At 38.6% G+C, this 20,048-nt stretch overlaps 1 protein-coding gene across 13 annotated transcripts in view; it reads right to left on the reverse strand.

Moving 5' to 3' along the window:
• The window catches only part of prdm16 (PR domain containing 16), a 282,629-nt gene that overhangs the window by 10,439 nt on the left and 252,142 nt on the right, over positions 1 to 20,048 (reverse strand). For 6 of the 13 annotated variants that reach the window (XM_067395356.1, XM_067395352.1, XM_067395358.1 and 3 more), the window contains 11 exons: positions 14,251 to 14,353; positions 11,249 to 11,450; positions 10,419 to 10,566; positions 10,090 to 10,125; positions 9,669 to 9,924; positions 7,317 to 8,826; positions 7,064 to 7,151; positions 5,267 to 5,436; positions 4,910 to 4,987; positions 1,760 to 1,929; positions 1,272 to 1,443 (listed from right to left, as the gene is read on the reverse strand). In XM_067395356.1, coding sequence (XP_067251457.1) covers positions 1,272 to 1,443; positions 1,760 to 1,929; positions 4,910 to 4,987; positions 5,267 to 5,436; positions 7,064 to 7,151; positions 7,317 to 8,826; positions 9,669 to 9,924; positions 10,090 to 10,125; positions 10,419 to 10,566; positions 11,249 to 11,450; positions 14,251 to 14,353 — 2,933 coding nt within the window. Of the gene's footprint in view, positions 1 to 1,271; positions 1,444 to 1,759; positions 1,930 to 4,909; positions 4,988 to 5,266; positions 5,437 to 7,063; positions 7,152 to 7,316; positions 8,845 to 9,668; positions 9,925 to 10,089; positions 10,126 to 10,418; positions 10,567 to 11,248; positions 11,451 to 14,250; positions 14,354 to 15,681; positions 15,834 to 20,048 lie in introns of those variants that run through there. The other 7 variants (XM_067395364.1, XM_067395360.1, XM_067395359.1 and 4 more) reach the window with 7 other exon arrangements.

Genomic DNA, 20,048 nt, shown 5'->3' on the forward strand with positions numbered 1-20,048 from the left:
TCTGTATATCTTTACTGTTTCTCCAAAAACTCAAATGAGATGATTGTTGTATTTATTTAAAAAAATAATTTGGACATCAGGATAGCTCAGACTAATGTTCTCAGTTATGTCTCATTTGAGTATCAACCATGTCTTGAAGTTTCTTTGAAAATGCCTTGTGAGACATACAAATAGGTATGTATGCATGCTAATAAGCAACAAAAAGATAATTGAGCTCTCATTTATGTCTCACTTGAGCGAGTTTTGTCTGAAGCTCTAGAAGAGGCAAATGTCAGACCTGCATTTTTCTCAGGACAACAATCTAAAAAGTAGGAGACTACCAAAATCTCAATTTTGTCCGCTTCTAGTCTCATTGCTTTGTAAGAGAAACAAATGAGATATTACATTTTGTATTATTTCCTACAGAGTAAAACAGACAGAGGAAGAAATTAAAAGCAGAAAAAAAAGTTCCACCGTGAATGCAGACTGGCTGCACAAGAGTGACAGAAAATGAGAGAGAAACAGGCAAACGTCATGAAATAAGATGCATGAGCGCATAGGGGAATATTGCAGCTGCCTGTCCACTTGAAGCGGGTGTTTCTGTGAGGCCGATTTGCAGGGAGACAAAACAGAGCACTTATTTGAATTACAGATATTAAAATGCCAGGCCTGCTTGTACGAGTCAGGACAGGACTATTGATCCCAGATGGCAGTGTGAGGTTTCAGGCCATGGCAGAGCTTTTAAGTGATGGGGCAGACGCATGGAGTGTGGAGGAACTGGCAAAATTGAGGAGGACCATTACGCGTCTAAGAAAGAACTTGTGTATTTGGCCATGTATCTGTTCGTACACATTTGTCTGCATGAATCAAACTCTACAGCACCTAAACCAAAATCTGAAGCAACGTGAACCTGGCCACACACCGGCAGGCGTGCTGACGGTTCATGAATTTGGCAGTAATGAGCTTTTGTTTGGTGTTTTCATAAGGCGATGGAATGTGCTCCCTGATGTGTATCTGGCTGTGCTTAATGCAGAACAGAACTCAACATGGTGAAATGACTCATTGAGATGTCCCATCCCTCTGCCCACTGAAGGCAAAGTCTGCTGCTACACACACATGCACACACAAGGCTGGAGGGAGTGAAGCAGTTCCACAGTCCTCAACTAGAGGGCACACTGTAACTTCATTAACAAGCATGTCTGATTCTATACAGTAGGTTATGCGGTCTGTTGCCATAGTTTCAAAACATATTCTGTCCATGTGTGTGTTTGTGCATGCGTGCGAGTTCGTACCTTTTCTCTGAGGAGCTACAGGCCTGGTTCAGCTCACTATTGGAGATGAAGTTCCTAATCTCTGAGAAATACGAGTCCTCCTTCTCATCCAAAAGTGCATGATTGTCAGACTCAGAGTTCGGTGAGGAAATATTTGTTCCTAAATTTGAGAGGATCCCAGACTGCTGACTCACTACAATAAATAAGCAGATAAATAGACAAATTAATACTAAACAAGGGAAAAATCTAAACATATGCAACCTTAAAACTACAGTTGCATGTGCTCTTGCTAGATACTTCTTGCATTTACTAACTTATAGTTTATATTACTTATTCATTCAGGTTTTTTAGCACTAATCACCTCCTAAAAAAATAATAAGATAAAATCATGAAAAGATGAAAAGTAGTAATATGATTTCAGGATTATTTACCTCAACTGTTATGTTAAAATAGAGAAAGACTATTAACATCATAGATTTGCATTCAAAATAGAAGGAAATTGATTTTACCTGGAATATTCTCATGTTCATGTTTCTTTAAGTGGCGGTCCAGATTGGTCTGTTGACCGAAGCAGCGATTACAAAGGTGGCACTTGAAAGGCTTTTCCTTGTTGTGAATGTTGCGAACATGTCGCTGGAGGTTGGAGGAGATGCTGAATGAACGGTCACAGTATTTACATCTATGAAGCAAAGAAGGAAAAGAAAAATCAAAGATTTCATATGAGCTTTCCGCTGGGCTGAAAACAATAATCAAAAGCTATATGATACATCAGCATGCACACTGACACCATTTTGGGGCTTGAAGGCATTGTATGATTCAAAGGTTTCCTACATATCTGTAATTTCAGTCAAGTGTTGATTAGAAATATAGGACATTTTGTTTGCTTAATATTATATCATTAAATACAGTATGTACAATGTTTGGTGATAATGACCCCACCAAGAGGCTGACAAAGGTAATGCAGACAGCTTTGCAGGTGTTGACCATTGCTTTCTTCTCTCAGAAAGCTATTATTTCTTTTGTGCATGAAAACAAACACTCCTTTTATGGAGAAAACAAACATGTGCTTTTATGGCTCATTGTTTTGCCATCACGTTTTTCCTTCACGTAAGCCAATGAAATTGGCTTATAAACATGATAGAAAACTGCAGTACATTTCCCTATTCCCTATTTTGATATTTTTGCAATACGTGATATGCGATATCCTCTGTGTGCTAGAGTGTCTCAACAGTCACGGTTGGACTTCCATCGCTGTGGCTTACTTGTTTGCAATGTCAGATCAGCCAGAATAGGCAGGAGAACATCGGTTTAATGCGCTGATAAACAAACATCGCAGCGAGGCAGTGTCAGGAGTTCGTCGGACAGTGCCTCCTTTGTTGGGTGGCCGCCGTAGCTCAGACTCCCGCGGTCGCTGCAAAGTTGACTTTCAGGGCTAATTGCTTTGGGAAAATCGCTCGTCATCAAGTGCTCAGAATCAAGATGCAGGCCCCTTTTCATGTTCCAGTTTATTTGGCGAGCAAATGTGTGTGCGCTTCTGATTTTCCAGACTTGGCACATCACGGTTCATAGAGAATGGTAAAATGCCAAGGCAACATTCTTTTTTTAAGCCAGTCTTTTCTACCCCCCATTTTGTTTATTTTCATTACTTGGTCCAGAGGGACTTTAAATTACTTCATCATCTCAGTTCTTTTTTCCCTCTGTTACAAGGACTGTACATGAAGCGTTACAATACGAATGAGGTCTTTCAATGGTCAGACCTAGTGGGCCAATTTCGCTACGTAGAGTAGCTGATAGCATCTACAGCAGGCAAATAACCTACTACAATGAAGCCTGAAGCCGACCCGCTCTGATATTGGCCTGACTCGGCCTTTTTTGCTGAAAGTAAGATGGGGAGATGCTGATGATGTCTGCTATTTGTTAGGGTAAATTGTTTCTAAATGAGCTAATCAGGGGATTGTTGTGAAGGAGCCAAGCATGTAGCGCCCGCGTCCCACGGGAGGCTCTCTATCTCGTTGAGTGTGTTCACAGGGCTCTATGGTAGATTTGTAGAACTCAAAGAGGGGTCTGATTCCGCCTGACCTTTTTTGTACGCTAAGGAAAACTCGTGTGAAACTGATATACGTTACAGAACTTCCAAATGCTTTTAAGTAGAATGCCAAAATAGATAAATAAATAAAAAATAAAAGAAAGAAAAGAATAATTTTGGAAGGAAACAATGCAGACACCCACATTTTTACACTTTCTGAAGAAAAGGCGATTAGTAGTGCATGTTTGTGTAAAAGTTGGTGCCGTGATGCTACAGAGTTCTGGGTGGTTTCCCAGTGGTGCTATGCAGGTATTGAGGTGTTGTGAGTGGTTATCAGCATATCGCTATGTGTGTTCTTGCTATGGCATTGCAGGTTGTTGCTAGACAGCTCTATGTAGTTGCCAGCTGTCTCTCCATTAATGCCTATGGAATTTTTCACTTGTTTTATCATCCGCAAAAGTTTGTTTGCTTAGAAAGATAATAACATATAGTATGTCAAGAAGTCACAAAATTTGAGGTAACATACATGTCTGTTGCACAAATGGTGCGGGACGGGTTGTGTGTCAGTTTATTACTTATGGTCAAGGGTTTGTTCAAATCCCTAACGCTGAGCAATAGTAAAAACCATGTTTAAGCACCACTATTAAGATATTTTCTCTCATAAATGAATGCTTTAACTTGAATTTGTTCAGAAGTTGGACTGTTAAGAAGCATTTGGCAGTAAACGTCTTTCTTCTTTTACATCTTAGTCATGCCTAGGTCAGAATATCACTTAAAAATTTGAAAGCCCCCCGTCTTCAGTGCCCTCATCGCCCTCATTGAGGACTTTCCACAGCTGGTTAGAAGCCAAATCAATGATAATTAAGCTGTTCTATAAACAGAGCGTGGATGTCTCCAGGGTGCTATTACCAGCCAACATTGTCCAGAGCTTGCTCTACCTCCAAAACATCTGCACAGACAGAATCAATCTTCTTTCTTTTTTGATCGTGCTGCCTTTCATGTCTCATGACTTTTATTGTTTTATGTGATATTTCTCAGAATGAGCAACACTTGTATTGCAACATAATACGCCAGAACACATCTCATGTGCTGATCACATAACTTAAAAACTGTCTGTGTGTTTTTGTGCCTACTTGTATATCAGAGTCTAGGAACATCAAACATGAGTTAAAATTTATTTCACATGTTTTGAAAAGCAGGTACCACTACCCACACTAACACTAAGAGGGAATAAACCTTTGGATTATGCAGTGATGTGGAACAGTTGGATTTTAGGCTATATTGTTTGTGTTGGATGAGTATGTGGCCTCACACCAAGCAATGTAAGTTACTTGAATGTATGTGTATGTGGTGCAAAAACTCAAGCTCTGTTCCAAAACCTAATAAGCTGACTACATCAGACACGTTTACAATACAAGGGCTATTCCAACAGGTAGGCAGCTTAATGATTTGATATGTATTTTTATGCATATTAAAGTAATGTGTTGCTAGCTTAGCAACATGCAAACATCAAACTATTGGAATAAATTGTGATGTAAGTCTCACACAGGAGGTATAAAGCTTTAGAATTTCAATACTGCATGTGTGTGTGTGTGTGTGTGCATGAAAGAGTGTATGTATAAGAGTGGCTTACCTGTAGGGTTGTTCTCCTGTGTGTGTTCGTAAGTGCCTTGTAAGATTAGCTGACCTGGGAAAGATTTTCCCACAGTACCTGCAAAGGATGGAAACTAGACTTTGATACAGTCATCTAGCATTGTTACTAATCATATTCAGAGAGCTCCAACTCATTTTCTGGGGACATTCAATGTAAATTTTGAGAAAAAAGCAGAACAATGGTAATTTTATCTCTATATACTCTGTTTCTCAATTTTGTGTGTATTAGTGTGTACTTCTAACTTCAATGCTATGGTAGAAATGCTCTAAATAAAACTGTAGAGTTAAAGGAATCCTTTAAGGATGTGTTTACTCTTGTTTCATGAGCGGCACTCACCTGCAGGTGTATCGCTCCTTGCCTTTGCGTAAGATAGCATCAGAGAGAGAGGGAGGCGGGGAGCGGAAGTTAAAAAGATGGTGCGAGGGGTGCTGGAGGGAATTGGGAGCATCCAGTTTCAGAGCGCTAAAGCTTTCCAACTTCTCAGTCATGTTTTCCATCGCAGACACCTGAGGAGAGAACATGAGGCGAGTTCAGAGAGGAATACTCTATGTTTGATGCACAGCTCAGGGGCTCATTTAATCAGAAACTTCTCTCGAATTGATTTTGTGTGAGATTAGGGTCCCTCTGGGACTAAGAAACTTTTTTTTGTATTTGTTTAGGGCAGATACATGAAGAACAAAATAACAGTGGTGGTGAGGAACTCTGACAGAGAGCCTGGGAGTTTGCATCATAACCAGACAGGATGGAAAGCTGGAGGAAGTTATATATCAGAAGGTCGAGTCTTGATTGTGCTGTTGAAGAGTGACCTCCCTAACCTATGGCACGTTGGCAGCCACTCGAGCAGCCCCCTGGGAGCCCCCGGCTCCTACTTTGTTCCCAACAAATCTCTGAGAGAAGCGTCTGAATGAGCCATTCACCTCCGTGAGCGGTAACCATACAATGCAGTTTAAGATACCCCTCGCTGATAGTACTTCCCCTGTTGCAGAACAAAGGCTTCGCTATGTGGCTCTATGGCCAAAAACAGCTTACGTCCTTCCTACTTTTGGAATATGGATAAACACAGAGACTGACAGTGTGTTTTCATTTATTTATGCATGTCTTGGTATCACCTTGATTCTGTCAGTGTTTTAGCTTAGAACATTAAAAGGAAATTGTGCTCTTGATAATGCTTATACCTTATACAGTATTTGATCTTCGATTGCTCTAAGACAAATAAAGATAACAATGCATATTTTAAAAAATGCAGTAATATGCAGTGGCAGACAGACAGACAGACAGACAGACAGACAGACAGACAGACAGATAGATAGATAGATAGATAGATAGATAGATAGATAGATAGATAGATAGATAGATAGATAGATAGATAGATAGATAGATAGATAGATAGATAGATAGATAGATAGATAGATAGATACTATCACCTGTAGATAGACAAACCATAGATGTCAGAATATAGAGATTTGGATAAATAGAGGGTTTCTAAAAAGAGAGAAGGAAAGAGCTAGAGAAGGTTTTGGATTTGGGGGGAGGTAGGTCAGCATTGATGGAGGCCAGATTTACAGGTCAGATAAGACAGTTCCCAACAAGAGAGGCCATTCTATTACACACAAACACAGGAAGTCCCTGATCGACATGCAGACATTATCTAGGCAGCCAGAGCAAAAAAGAAATGCTAGGAAGTTATTAGCGGTGGGACTCAACGGAGAACTTCCCAGAGACAATGGTCTGCTCCGAAAGTATGTGGCATAATTTGTTTCAATTCAAAAGGCCATTATTAATAATATTTTCATTATTGTTGTCACCGTTCAAAGGTGGGAAAGGTTTAGAATACAAACACAAACAATGGGGGTTGTTTTTCTAAGCAAAAGATAAAGAATTTTGAATGTACAACATGCCAGAACAGGCAGTACCTCTTTTGAGATTATCTTCATGATGAAAATAATCTAATGAAAATAAATACCATCAGAAGTCAGAACTTTTTAAAACATCAAGGCTCCCCTTGAACCAAACAGGTCTGAGGTGGAGGACACTGGGAATGTGTTTCTGGCATCTCAGCATACTTCATTGTACTTGAATGCAATGAAGAGCAGGCACAAGAGGATTTAAAGCAAATATAATTAAAAAAAATACCTGAGGATGGAAAAGTAGTGGTGCCGGCCTCAGGTACTTCTCCTTTAGAGCTCCTACTGGGTCTATTAGCTTCCTCTTCTCCACCCTGCTGGACAACAACACCAAGGGTTACGTACGAACGAAGGTTGATTGTACACCTACTGGGCACCAATACTTTTTCAATAACTTTTCACATTTGAACATATCTCTAGCTACAGCTTTGGATTGTCATTGTGTTAGCTCATACAATAAAGGCATACTCGGCTTGAAATACCTGTAGATGGGGTCCATGAAGAATGGCGAAGGCTTGGCGTAGTGGAGCGACGGCTGCTGCTGGGGAGGAGGTGGCTGGGGAAGGGATACTTGCGGCTGAGGCATCTGGGGCTGGTGCAAGTTCTGGGACTGAGTTAGTGCTGGGTGTTCATCTTTAGCTGCTTTGCAGTTTGCGCCATAGACGTGATTCTTGCGCTGTTCATGTGTGCCGCCATTCTGGTTGGCTCGGCTTCGACTGCCTATGCTAAGGTCCAGAGGCTGTTCCTCACCAGGGGCCAGGAGGGCGTTGGATGGCAAGGCTGGCTTGCTGGGGGGTGGAGGGAGAGGTTTGACCTCCTTGGGTTTGGTGGTTAGGTCAAAGGGTGAATCCGCACCAGTGGCTGTGGGTAATTTCTGTATGTGCTCACGAGGGGATTTAGGCTCAGGTTTGAAGAACATGCCAGGATTGAGTGCTCTGTCTGTGAATGGGTACAAGGAATGTGGGAAGTTGGGCAGAAACTGGAAAGGAAACATGGAATGGTAGTTTAAGGAGCCCATCTTCTTCTCCTGCAAGCCCATGAATCCCGGGCCAAAGTACTTTTCTGCAATGGAGGCAATGGCTTTAATGGAGTCAGTGGTGGCCCCGGAGGGTGGAAGTGCTTGCTCTTCTGGTGGTGGGAAAAAGGAATGCTGAGAGGAGAGGAAAGGGCGCTCACAAGGGAGGTTCCCTGAACTGGAGACAGATACTGAACTGCTGCTCACTTCGTCCTGCTTGCTCTCCTGCACCGGTTTCCTTCTGCTCTTCTCCCGTTCGCTCTCTGCCTCGCTTTCTAAGTCGGAGCCAGACACAGTGCCAGTGGTGGTGTCTAGATCTGTGCCACTAGATGTGTTAACATCTTCCAAGTCACTACCATCAGACATGTCGTTCATCTTCACTTTATTCTTGTTGTCTGAGAATGATAAGTCCAATTTGGACTCTCTGTTCTCCTCTGACTGGCTGCTGAGACCACTTCCTACATTGCCATTGCTGTTGTGCATGGATGAGACCACGGAAAGAGTAGGAGCATCAAGAGGAGGCAGCTTCCCATCTTGACTGTTGCTAAGTGGGCTCTTAAGCAGTGAACTAGGAGGTAACAATGGCGGTCTAGGATATAGTGATGGGGGAAAGATCCCTGGGAAGCCATGGGAAATGGCTGGGAATGCAGGGGGTGCTGGGGAAAAGGGCAAACCTGCATGATGTGCCCTGGATGAGAAGTAATCACCGAAGCCAAGTCCACCATGGTTCAAGCCAGGATGAGACTTGGATTTGCCTAAAATGGGACTGGATGTCATTGGTATGCCCGGTGTGAACATGCCTCCGGGATTATAATGGTTCTTGCCCTCGCAAAAGCGCCGGTGCTTGTTGAGGGAGGAGGTAGTGCTGAACATTTGCCCACAGTCTTTACACTTGATCTGGGTGCGGCAGTCTGCATGCATCCGCTTGTGACGACACAGGTTAGAGAACTGGGTATACGATTTGTGACACACCTCACCTGGGAGAACACACATGACTGGTTAATTCTATTAACATACTGTTTTCATTTGGTGTTCATTCAATAGAAGTGATAATCCGGCAGCTGATTAGATCAACCGATAAACTGTGCATGCTGTTTATTATGTTCAACAATCACATCAGAAGTAGCTAACCCTGCTCCTGGACGACTACCTTCCTGCAGAGTTTAGCTCCAACCCTAATCAGGCACACACCTGAAACAGCTAATCAAGCTGTTCAGGATTACTTGAAAATTACAGGCAGGTATGTTGGAGCAGGGCTGGAACTAAAGTGTCCAGGAAGGTATACCTCCAGGAGCAGGGTTGGCTACCCTGGTCTACATTGAACTCTACTCTGTTTTGAAGGTGAAAAAAAAAAAAAAAAAAAAAAAAAAAAGTAACTATGATCAATTAGCATATTAATAACTTGCTGATGAAATTCTTTATTAATAGTATAACTATTTCAAATAATGTTGTATACATACAAATACATGTACACTGATACAGCATACATGCATTTGGACACTGAATGGTAACACACAAAACATTGTGAAGCCAAGCAAAAAGAAAACGATGTTTTCTCAGAATTGGTAAGAGGGCAGCTAAGACACGGCAGAGACATTTACCTCTAAACATTAAATCTGCCTTGGCCATATACAAGCCTTAATGGGCCCTCAAAAGGAAATGCACAGTTACAAAAAAATAAAAATAAAAATAAATAAATAAAAAAGGGTGGGGAAAATGGAGTAATTAAAAGAGCGAAAAAAGAAAGCACGAAAGAAAAGCGCAACAAATGTAGAACAAAACAAAGAATGGCTCTAGAATTTCATTTAGTTTCTCTGACCTATAAAACAACAGCTGTCACAATCTTGGGGTGGAGCTAGCCGGGAGGTCTTTGGACACTGGTAATTGTATCTGAGGCTTAGACAAGACTGCTCAGACTTACAGATGAAAGGCTTGACACTGCTGTGTATGTGCTTGTGCTGCTTGAGGCCCGAGGAGGTGGCAAAGGTCTTGCCACACTCAGGGCAGGTGTGGGCTCGGGCACCGACGTGCTGAGAGCGGATGTGGCGCTGGAGGTTGCTGGGGTCTGTGAACACCTGAAGAACCCAGAGAAATAAGCCAACTTAGTGCCAAGTGTAAATATACAAATCTAACATTATGTAAAGCAAGGCAATGTAAAATGAAAATAAATGAAAATTAATTGTACTGTTAGCATTATAATGTTTTTAAATTTATAGTACAGGGGAAGTGAAAAGTAATACTTTTGGAAAGTTGACGTCCTGTGGTGTGACATCCATCTAAAAGAATTTTAAACAAAATTTGGCTAATAAATTTTATAATTATTCTGCAGCTTTCATGACCTCACATTAATCAAGAGACTACATGGAATGTTTGTACTGTTAAAAATTCATTTGTCACATGCATTGCAGGACCGTTTAAAACAAACTACTGAATGTAAAAGACATACATTTTCTTCAAATACATTTTAAAACATAAAATCTTGATATTGTCCTTGAGCACGTAAGGTTTCACCTTCCCACATTTAAACTGATTGACGCTTTCAGAAATATAAGTGGTCGCAGTAACCTACCTTATCACAGTTTTCACACTCAAAGCGCTTGCCACTGTCATGTGACATCTGATGGCGAATGAGGTTGGATTTCCAGTTGAAAGCTTTAGGGCACTGGTCACACTTATACTCTCTCTCTTCTGTGTGCACGATCATATGCTGCCCGAGACTAAGAATAAATGAGAACACCGTAAAAATTTTCTGTGACCACCATGTAGGCCAGTGGTTCTGAACTGGCCTGTTCTGATAAGATTGCATATCACATCGAAGAATTGTAAATGCAAATAATATAACTAAGCATAAGTATAATTAGAATAGTAAAATCTTTTAAAAGGGTGTTTTCTTTTCTTTTTTGACATCAAAGCACATTCGGACTCATTAAAAAAAAAAAAAAAAACATCTTTTACTTGGTAGCCAAATTAGGCAAATGATCTTTTCCTTTGCGGTCTGTCACGTTATTAATTTTTCATAATGTTTATCTATGTGGCTCATTGTAATTGTAGTAAATTTCAGTGTTTGATTCTTAAGACATTTTTGTTTGCCTTTGTAAGATAAACATATTACTCATGCACAAGTTTATTGTACGCATGTTTATCATACACATTTAACATACACATGTGCAATAAACAATTTTGGTTCTGTGTTGGGTCACTGGTACAATGTAAAATCTGGGTCTTAAAGCAAAACCAGTTAAAAACCACTGATGTACGCAGATCAGACAAATAAACATTAGAAAACATTTTTCCCTTTTTTTTATTTATTTTTTTATTATTCCAACAGCTACAGTAGGGGTTACCTAAAGCTTGGTGGATAATTACAACAATTAGTGCAGTATGGTGGAGCGTGCTGACCTGTACTCGCTAGGGAAGATCTTTTCACAGTCTTTGCACTCGTGCACTGGCTCATCGCTGTCTTCGCGCTCCTGTTTGAAGTCTTCGCTTAGCGAGTCAAAGATAGAGTTGCTGCTACTGCAGGAGTATTTCTGATGCCGCCGTAACTCCAGCTTTGATGTAAAGAGTTCATCACAGTGTTCACAGCGGTACATCTGCTCATCTGTTGGGACAGCGTCATACAATTGCTCATGAATAACAACTATAAGGAAAATTTCAATTAAAAAAAAAGGTACAGTCTGTAGAATAAGTCCACAAAACGTATTCTGAAACTTAAGCCACATTTAAAAATGTCTGAATGTCATTACATTAGATGACAAAATACTTTACTTTTCCAGCAGGACATCTCACAGAAAAAGGTTTTAAATTATAAAACAATAGATATACTGTTTAAAATGAAAACAAAAATATTTGAGCACTTTCTGGTTGTCAGATGTTAGTGGAACACGTCCATAGATAATTTGATGAACTGCACCTGTGGTAACTCTATAGGACACCTGTATGAACTTTAGGAAAAATCACTGAAACACCAGCTGCTTTCAAAAATTTAGTTTATGTTAGTTCTAAGAAAAGCTCTAGCAGTATTTGTTTGCAGATGCCACTTGTTTTGATATTTTGTATATCATTAATGTAATGAAATGTATACATCTGGAAATCTAGCTTAGGAGTACAAATACTTTTTTGTTTTATTATCAAATGCATAACATCCAAAAATGCTTGTAGTTTTGATAGTAAGCTTATTTTCGTTGGCTAAGTGTAAGGCTATCAAGTATTGTACAACGCATTGTTTAAGATCAATACTATTTTACAAACCTTAAAAAAAAATGACATAAAACAGTAAAGAGATAACATGATTAAAGATAAAAAAGTCATGGTTTTCGACTTGCTTTAGACTGAAAATTTGTCTTTGGAGTCATATGACCCGGGGTTAAATGGCTAAAAACGTGGCTGTTTTATCCTTAATGATATCCTGATACAACAGCCAAGTTCACAGATAACCCTGGAGTCATTCTAAGGTACTAAAGTTTGCTGCATTAGCTATCACCATCCTCAAATTAAACTCACTGATAACTCTGATATACTGCATGCACGGCCCAGATCAAGCCAAGTTTGATGACATTCATTATTCTTTGACTCAATATTTTGAAAGCAAAGCCCATGAAATGGTTGCATCGATGCTGTTTTAACAAGAATTGCAGCACATATTCTGCTTTATTTTTCAGTTCTGTGTAATGACACGTATTGACGGAACACACTCCATGGCAATGCTCATAGACTTCCTGCAAAATAAATGAGTATTTTGAATGAACTTCTCTTGTAACCTCAAAGAGGCCTTTACGGGGGAAAACTAAAGTGAAAAAAGTCATGAAAAAAATTCTGTGCAGATTTAATTTCTGTACTGAATTTAAGACACTATCTCTCCGTCCCATCAGTAGCACTAATGACAAAGGCAGGAATGTTGGGGAAAAAGACAGGGAATGGGAAACTAATAGCTCTTGGAGAGACGTAGGGGGAACACAATTATGTGCAGTTTAGCGGCTAATCTGTGAGCATGGGTGAGGTCCCCTGAGACTCCTCTAACTCCACTCCAAATTCCACCACCGATAAGCCATGAGAAGGAGGTAGATGTAGAGAGCTCTCATTCTGTCTTTCTCTATCTGTCTGTCTCTCTCAGCCTCTCATCTGACTCCTCTTCGATGACCGTGTTCATTCTACTCTACATTTCCTTTCTTTTGTTCTCTGAATTGATCTGTCTGAGTGGAGCCTGGCTTGCATCTTTTGGCGTCCCTGTCTCTCCTAGCCAAGGTCTTTCTCTCAGAGAGCTTTCTTCTTGCCTTTTTGGCAGGGAGATCTGAGGACACATCTCTATCAGATAAAACATTTTGCATGTGTTGGAGAGTGACTGCTGCGCTGTGACACACTTCAGTGCCTTTGCAATTTTCTAGTCTGTATCAACTACTCTGAGCTTCAAATACAAAATTACCAGATCACTCGGAAAAAGATTCAGAAGATTATGAGCTTGTTTCAAAATTGCCAACATTCTGTTTTCATAAGGAAACTACAAGTGACAACCTCTGCTTAAAATTAAAATAAGGAATTAGAAACGGATTTAGAAAAAAAAAAAGGGAGACAACAAACAAAACAAAACACAATAAACACTGCCACTGTGTACAGTGCAGCCTCTCTCTCTCTCTCTCTCTCTCTCTCTATATATATATATAAATATATATTAGTGCTGTCAAATTAGTGAATCATGATTAAATCACATCCAAAAGTTCGAGTTTACATAATATACGTGTGTACTGTATATAATTATGTCTACATAAGTACACACTCTCATGTATATATTTAACAAATATTTGCATGTATATATATTTATAGAATTTATATTATATATAAATATAAATGAATTTTATATCAATATTTTTAAATATATACAAGCATGTGTGTGTATTTATATAGACGACAATTATATACAGTACACACTGTATATATGTGATTATATCTATACTGTATATATGCAATTATATATATATATATATAAACATACACATTCATACACATACATACATATATATATATATATATATATATATATATATATATATATATATATATATACACACACACACACACACACACACACACACACGTGTGTGTAAAAAAATTGTTTTATAAATGTAATGAGCCACCAAAAATAACTACACATGCAGCAACTTCTATAGTGCGGCAATTTCATTCTAAAGTTCCTCGAATACAAGTTCTGTTGGCTCTGGGCACTTTAAAAATGCACTGAAATGCACTTTAATATTTCGAATATTTCTTAATATTGCCGAACTTTGTGTAACAACAAGACATGCAAAGGCCACATAAAGCATCTTAGAAACTGTTGGCAGAGGTGAACGAGTGTGGTCTGTGTGAGTTTGTTTAAAAGAGTGCCTAATGACTTGCATTAATCTCACCTTCCAGGTTCGGTGCCATTGAGCCCTCGGGGAAAACTCCGTCCTTCATGTAAACCAGTAACTCCTCCCCTATTTCAATATCTCTAATAGCTTTATAATAGATCTGCAAAGAGAGAATAAAAACGCGTAAGCTTTTTTAAAACAACAACAAAAAACACCTTCAATTTGGCTATTATTATTGCTATTGTTATCATTATTTTTATCATCATCATCATCATCATCAGTGTTTTTTAGAGAAATAAGGCTTTATTTTAAACATAGCAACTGTAAAAGCAGTAATATTAATTGATATAACCAATTTATAACGTTTTTAAGGATTAAAAAAAAAAAAAAAAAAAAAACACACACACACACACGGCAAACAATCAGAAAGAAGAGGATAAACAGATAAATCAGTAATTATTAAATGCAAAGCGCATTTGAAATCGCCCATGATTCATTCGGTAATTTACTGACCGAAGGCCAACAAGAAATACATGAAAACTCACGCACACAAAATAAACCAGAGCATCACGAAAATCCCTCTAATAAAATTAGGTGAAATTAAAGAATACAATAATAAAATAATATAAATAGAATTTTGACATTTAGCCTAAATGTAGTAATAACAATGTAACTAGTTAATCCGATGTGTTTTCGTTTTTAATTTAATAAATCAAATGAAACACGCACGCAAATAAATAATTTATTGTTTTTAAAATACAAAAACCATGATAGTATTGTGTTACACGTGCGACAATTAATGTGTAGATTTCCGTATAGCCTGATATAGTGAAATTGTTCATTCAGGGTAAATGTTTGTATTTGTAGCTATCTGTTTTAAACATAAAATCTAAATAGTAAATACAGTTTTATTATCGCGGTCTATTATCAATTTTTCAGTTAAGTCAGTTGTTTTGCTGCAAACTTTCCTAAATGAATCACAATTAAAATCATTCAAGAGCGCACTGTGATGACAAACCACATCTGCTGTGTGTTTCAACCGAAATACTGACTTTAATAATATATTAAAAGCCTGCGTTTATTTTGTAAAATAAATTATTTCTAGAGTGCAACTTAACTAAATACACTTAAATTATAATCATAATACAATAAAAGAACTAGCCCAGCGTTTTTGACTCGGAATAAAAGACACCACAGACTCTTCACACACTGAAAATGACAATACCAGTTGCTCCCTCATGAGGGCGCTCAGGGCTAGGAAACAGCTGCTGATCTGGGCCCCTCTCCGAAATCAAGACATACAGCTAAAAACCTGCACAAACTTCATCTCAGAGCTCTAATGTTGTGACAACTCTAATGTGTGTTACAAAAGTAGGCCAAGGCATCGGTTTGCCGCTCAAGAGGGGTGGCCGATGTATAACACAGCTATTATTATTGTTAATATTAACATTACATTTACATTTAAACGAAGGTAAGTGCATATCTGACCTTTTTCTTTCCCGAGAGTTGATAAAGTTGGGCTAGTTGTTGAGCGGTGGATCTCAAAGCCTCCAGTTGTAATAGCAGCTCTGGTCCCGTAGAGTTCAGCACGCAACCCATAGTATCATGACACTGCGCGCGACAGCAGCGCTAGACAGAGTCCGAACACGCGCGTCTTTGATGAGGTGAGTCGCGCTCATTAGTGATTCTCTCTATCGGCCACTCCTCCTCTCTTATCTCCAACCAAAAGGATTGAACCCCTCCCCATGTCCTCTCCTCCTCTGACCACCATATGAATCTATTATTGATGGAAAATGTATCTTTCCCAGCTAATGAAAATGTAAAAAATACATCAACTGTTGGGTTGAGCGCGAGCCGTGCCCTGCGCGATGTTTTCCACGGGGCTTTAAATATATACACCTGTTTTTACTCGCTGCCTTCTGCCACAGACATTTAGCAGACATTTTAAACGAATTGTATTTGCGTTTTGAAGGACTAAATTCAATATTTGCGCCGACAGAAACACGTTATGTCGCCCGAGACGCTTAATTGTCATATTCAACAACAACAAAAACAGTTTAATCTTGAATAACCCGTTCATGAATAACCATTCCGTGAATATTAGGCTATGTGTAACCTATTATATTGATATTGATACAGATTAATGGCGTTTTTGCGGGTTGTTGTTCTCCAATTATTCCATTTTTATATGAATAATAGTAATAATTTCATCCACACATGACAATAAAGCATACACTGTAGCCTGCATTATTTAATGTATTATACTATTATAATAGGTCTATAGGTTTTAGTTTTAATTATTTAACTTTAGTTTAATTAATTATCACATATTTTCAGAGGAGAGTTTGTTTTTTATTGCTTCTAAATATGGTTATTACACATTGATGAAATTAAACGACTGATTTCATTTCAACTGAAAATTATAATTTGTACATCTTATATTATCTAATATTATAACTGTTTGTTATTGTCAGTTTTTTAAGCCAACTCAAATGTATATTATTAAAGTCAATGAATCAAGAAATAATAAAAAGAATATATGAACACATAATATAAACCATGTACAAATAATTCCAATCATCGGAATTCCATTTATAAAATAATTACATCACAAATGACAAAAAAGTATCAAGGTGCAGGTGGTAAACTTTCAATATTTAATTGCTAAGCAAACAGACTGAAACATTGATCTAAAAGATAAAAGTTGGATGTCAAATTGTGCTGTAGTCCTATGACCAGTTCTCATTTGCTCTGGGTTCATGGTAATGCCTTCCTTTCACCCCTAAAGCAATCTATTATGATGGGGCTAAGCTGTCTCTACAGTAAATCTTTTCAGGATCTGACAGCACTGAGAGGGCCATCTTGACCCCCTCACAATGCTTTCAAGTGCTGGGGGCCGATGCATCATCCATCACTTAGGTGACAATAATCCCCTGTCTGTCACACACATGAACACACACACACACACACACACACACACACACACACACACACACACACACACACACACACACACACATTCATATAAGTGCAAGCAGACACAAACTGATGTGAATATGTGGAAATACAAATGTAAAAATAACTTTTGTTTGGGTGTGCTTGTTCGCCTGATATAATTCTGATTCTGACATGATTCACTAAGACAAGATCAGAACAAAGTTCATTATATCTTAGGCAACTCTTTGATCAAATGCCAAAACCATATAAAAACTAAACTGTATGACTAGACGTCAGGGATTTTTACAAGTTCCTCTCTAGCAAACATGTATATAACTTATATTGCATTTATCAGTCAGTAGCTAATAAGTAATTGAATGCAGACAGTTTCAGCTTGTTTGACAATTGTTATGAAAGTGTTACATATACGTTTCAGTTATTTCTATTTTTTTTTAATACAAAATTATTTTTTTACCATGAAAATCTCATAAAATGTCATAATAAGATCAAATTTTGACTAACAGAAATATTTTTGCCATCTTATAATTGTGGGATTTGTGTGTGTGTGCGTGTGTGTAGTCCTGGTAAACCCTACTTTATGAGGACCAAATGTCCCCACAAAGAAATCCTTCACCTTGTGGGGATATTTTTTGTCCCCATGGGGAAAACAGCTTATAAATCAATAATGATTTTTTTTTTTTTTTTTTTTTAGTAGGGTTAGGGGATAGATTATGCAGTCTGTACTGTATAAAAATCATTATATCTATAGAAAGTCCCCATAAAACATAGAAACCCAACATGAGCGCGTGTGTATGTGTGTGTGAGAGAGAGTACGTCCTCAGCGCTTCAGAAACAGAAGGCTATGGCATGGCAGATCTGGCTGTGCACTTCAGTTGTTCTGACAAACAGTTTAAGTGCATCTTGAGAGATGAGGGAGGGGGGTCAGAGGTCAACAGTCTTGCTGAATGGACCACGCCATTGTGCAAAAGCCAGAATACGTCCACCAGCTTTATGCCTATTGTCTCTTAGTTTGGTCCAAAAACCGGATTACACTTTCTCAGCGCAAGTTGATAACATCAGATTATGTGGTCCAAAGCATTCTTTAAAAAACATACTTTTTACACATATGAAAGTGTTCTTTTTGTCTTTTTTTTGATTGGTTTTCACCCTCAGAGTTAATTTTGCACCCTTTATAATAACACAAGACAATATTTTTTTCTTAAAGCAGAGTGTTGTAACTAACACCCTCGCCCTGCTACAGCACATAACTGCTATTTAGAACCATTCACACCTCAAATGACAGCCATAACATAAAAAAAGACATTAAAACATAAGGCCTAAAACTGTGAAATGCACCACTACAACAGTTGAGTCGTGTTTTCAGGGGCCCGAACACAAAAGACAAATGCGTAAACAAGTAAATAAATGATCCAGGTTGATTTTAAAAGGTTACAGGCACATCAGAATTTGCTGGGCGTGTGCATATTTCCATACGGCTCATGCATTGTGCATGCTCAAATAGAAAAGCAAAGTACAAAGTTCAATGAATTATGCATTTTTGCATTGTGTCGCCGTTCTGAATAAATAATAGGCTGTTGTCCGTAAGACTGGCTAAAATGTGTACAAAAGATAAGAAAAGGGGTAAAAAAAGGAAAAAAAAACAACCGAAGTAGGGAGAAAGTAAATAGAAACCATGTATTTAGTGGGGCGATTTTAGCTGGAGATATTATTCTCCTGTGGGCCCAGCGGTGGCCGCTCATTGAAGTGAAACGACTTTAATGATTGGGTTATGTAGCTGAAGTCAATTGGTGGTTGTCAGTCTCAGAGGTTGTCCCTCTTCTCCTCCTGTCCTCCCCTGTTTGTTAGCCTTGTGTTTTATGTGTCAGCGTCTAAAACTACGATGGCCACACTAGTTGCCCCTGTTAGTCAAGAGACAAAAGCTAAGACTTTGACTTGTTCCACGAGTCAATCAGCTTGTTTTAAGGGAGACAAACAGCCTAAAAGTGGCAGAATAATAACAAGGAAAGTGATCCACTTATGCATACAATCTAAAACACCCCCCAAAATGGGACACTTAAAGGAACAATTCAGCCAAAAATGAAAATTCTGTCATCATTTACTCACAAGAAGCATTGGCATAAAAAACATCATTAGATTTCGTGCTTCATTGAATCTTGAGGTGCCACATTTGAATGTCCAAGAACACAAATGAGATTTGAGAGTTACCCCAGGTAAGAAAAAATGTGTCCGAAGAACGTTTTGCTAATGTTCCCATTAAAACGGTGTTTCTGAGTGATCTAAAAAAATTGAGCTAAAGTTTTAAGCACATTTGTAAAGAACTGATAACTTGGAATGAACGTTCTGTTAACATTACTAGAGAGAGTGTATGGGAATATGTAATAGACTTAAATTTTAGATCTCCTCCTCACACGGAGCTATCAAATGACTTCAGAAGATTTGGAGTATAGCGTACAAGTGGTTTAGACACCTTTTATGGTGTTTTATTGTTTTTTTTTGTCATCAATGGAGCTTCACTGTCTCCGTCCACATTCTTTTTCATTGTATAGAAAAGAGCTGCTAGGACATTCTGCCTTTTGCAGAAGAAATAAAGGCATACATGAGCAATATCACACTAGTTGCCGTGCAATATCGCTCCATATCAGCACGGCTCTGATTCGGATCCATGGATTCAAATCTCAAGTTGACAGTTTAACAGATGAGCCCGAGCCTCTGTTACTAATTCTAAAATGTCACTTTAGAACTAGCAATGAAGGAACGTTGATCCGCTTCATTGAAGCTACTGTATTATGTAGAGTAGAGTATTATGAAAGAGTGATTGACTAAGCGAGTGCATTACCTGCATCTAGCTGATATTCTTCAGGTCAGTCTTATAATCATAATCAGTTTGAATGTCTGCT

Source organism: Chanodichthys erythropterus, chromosome 9, assembly GCF_024489055.1.
Source record: "Chanodichthys erythropterus isolate Z2021 chromosome 9, ASM2448905v1, whole genome shotgun sequence".
Classification (NCBI taxonomy): Eukaryota; Metazoa; Chordata; class Actinopteri; order Cypriniformes; family Xenocyprididae; genus Chanodichthys; species Chanodichthys erythropterus.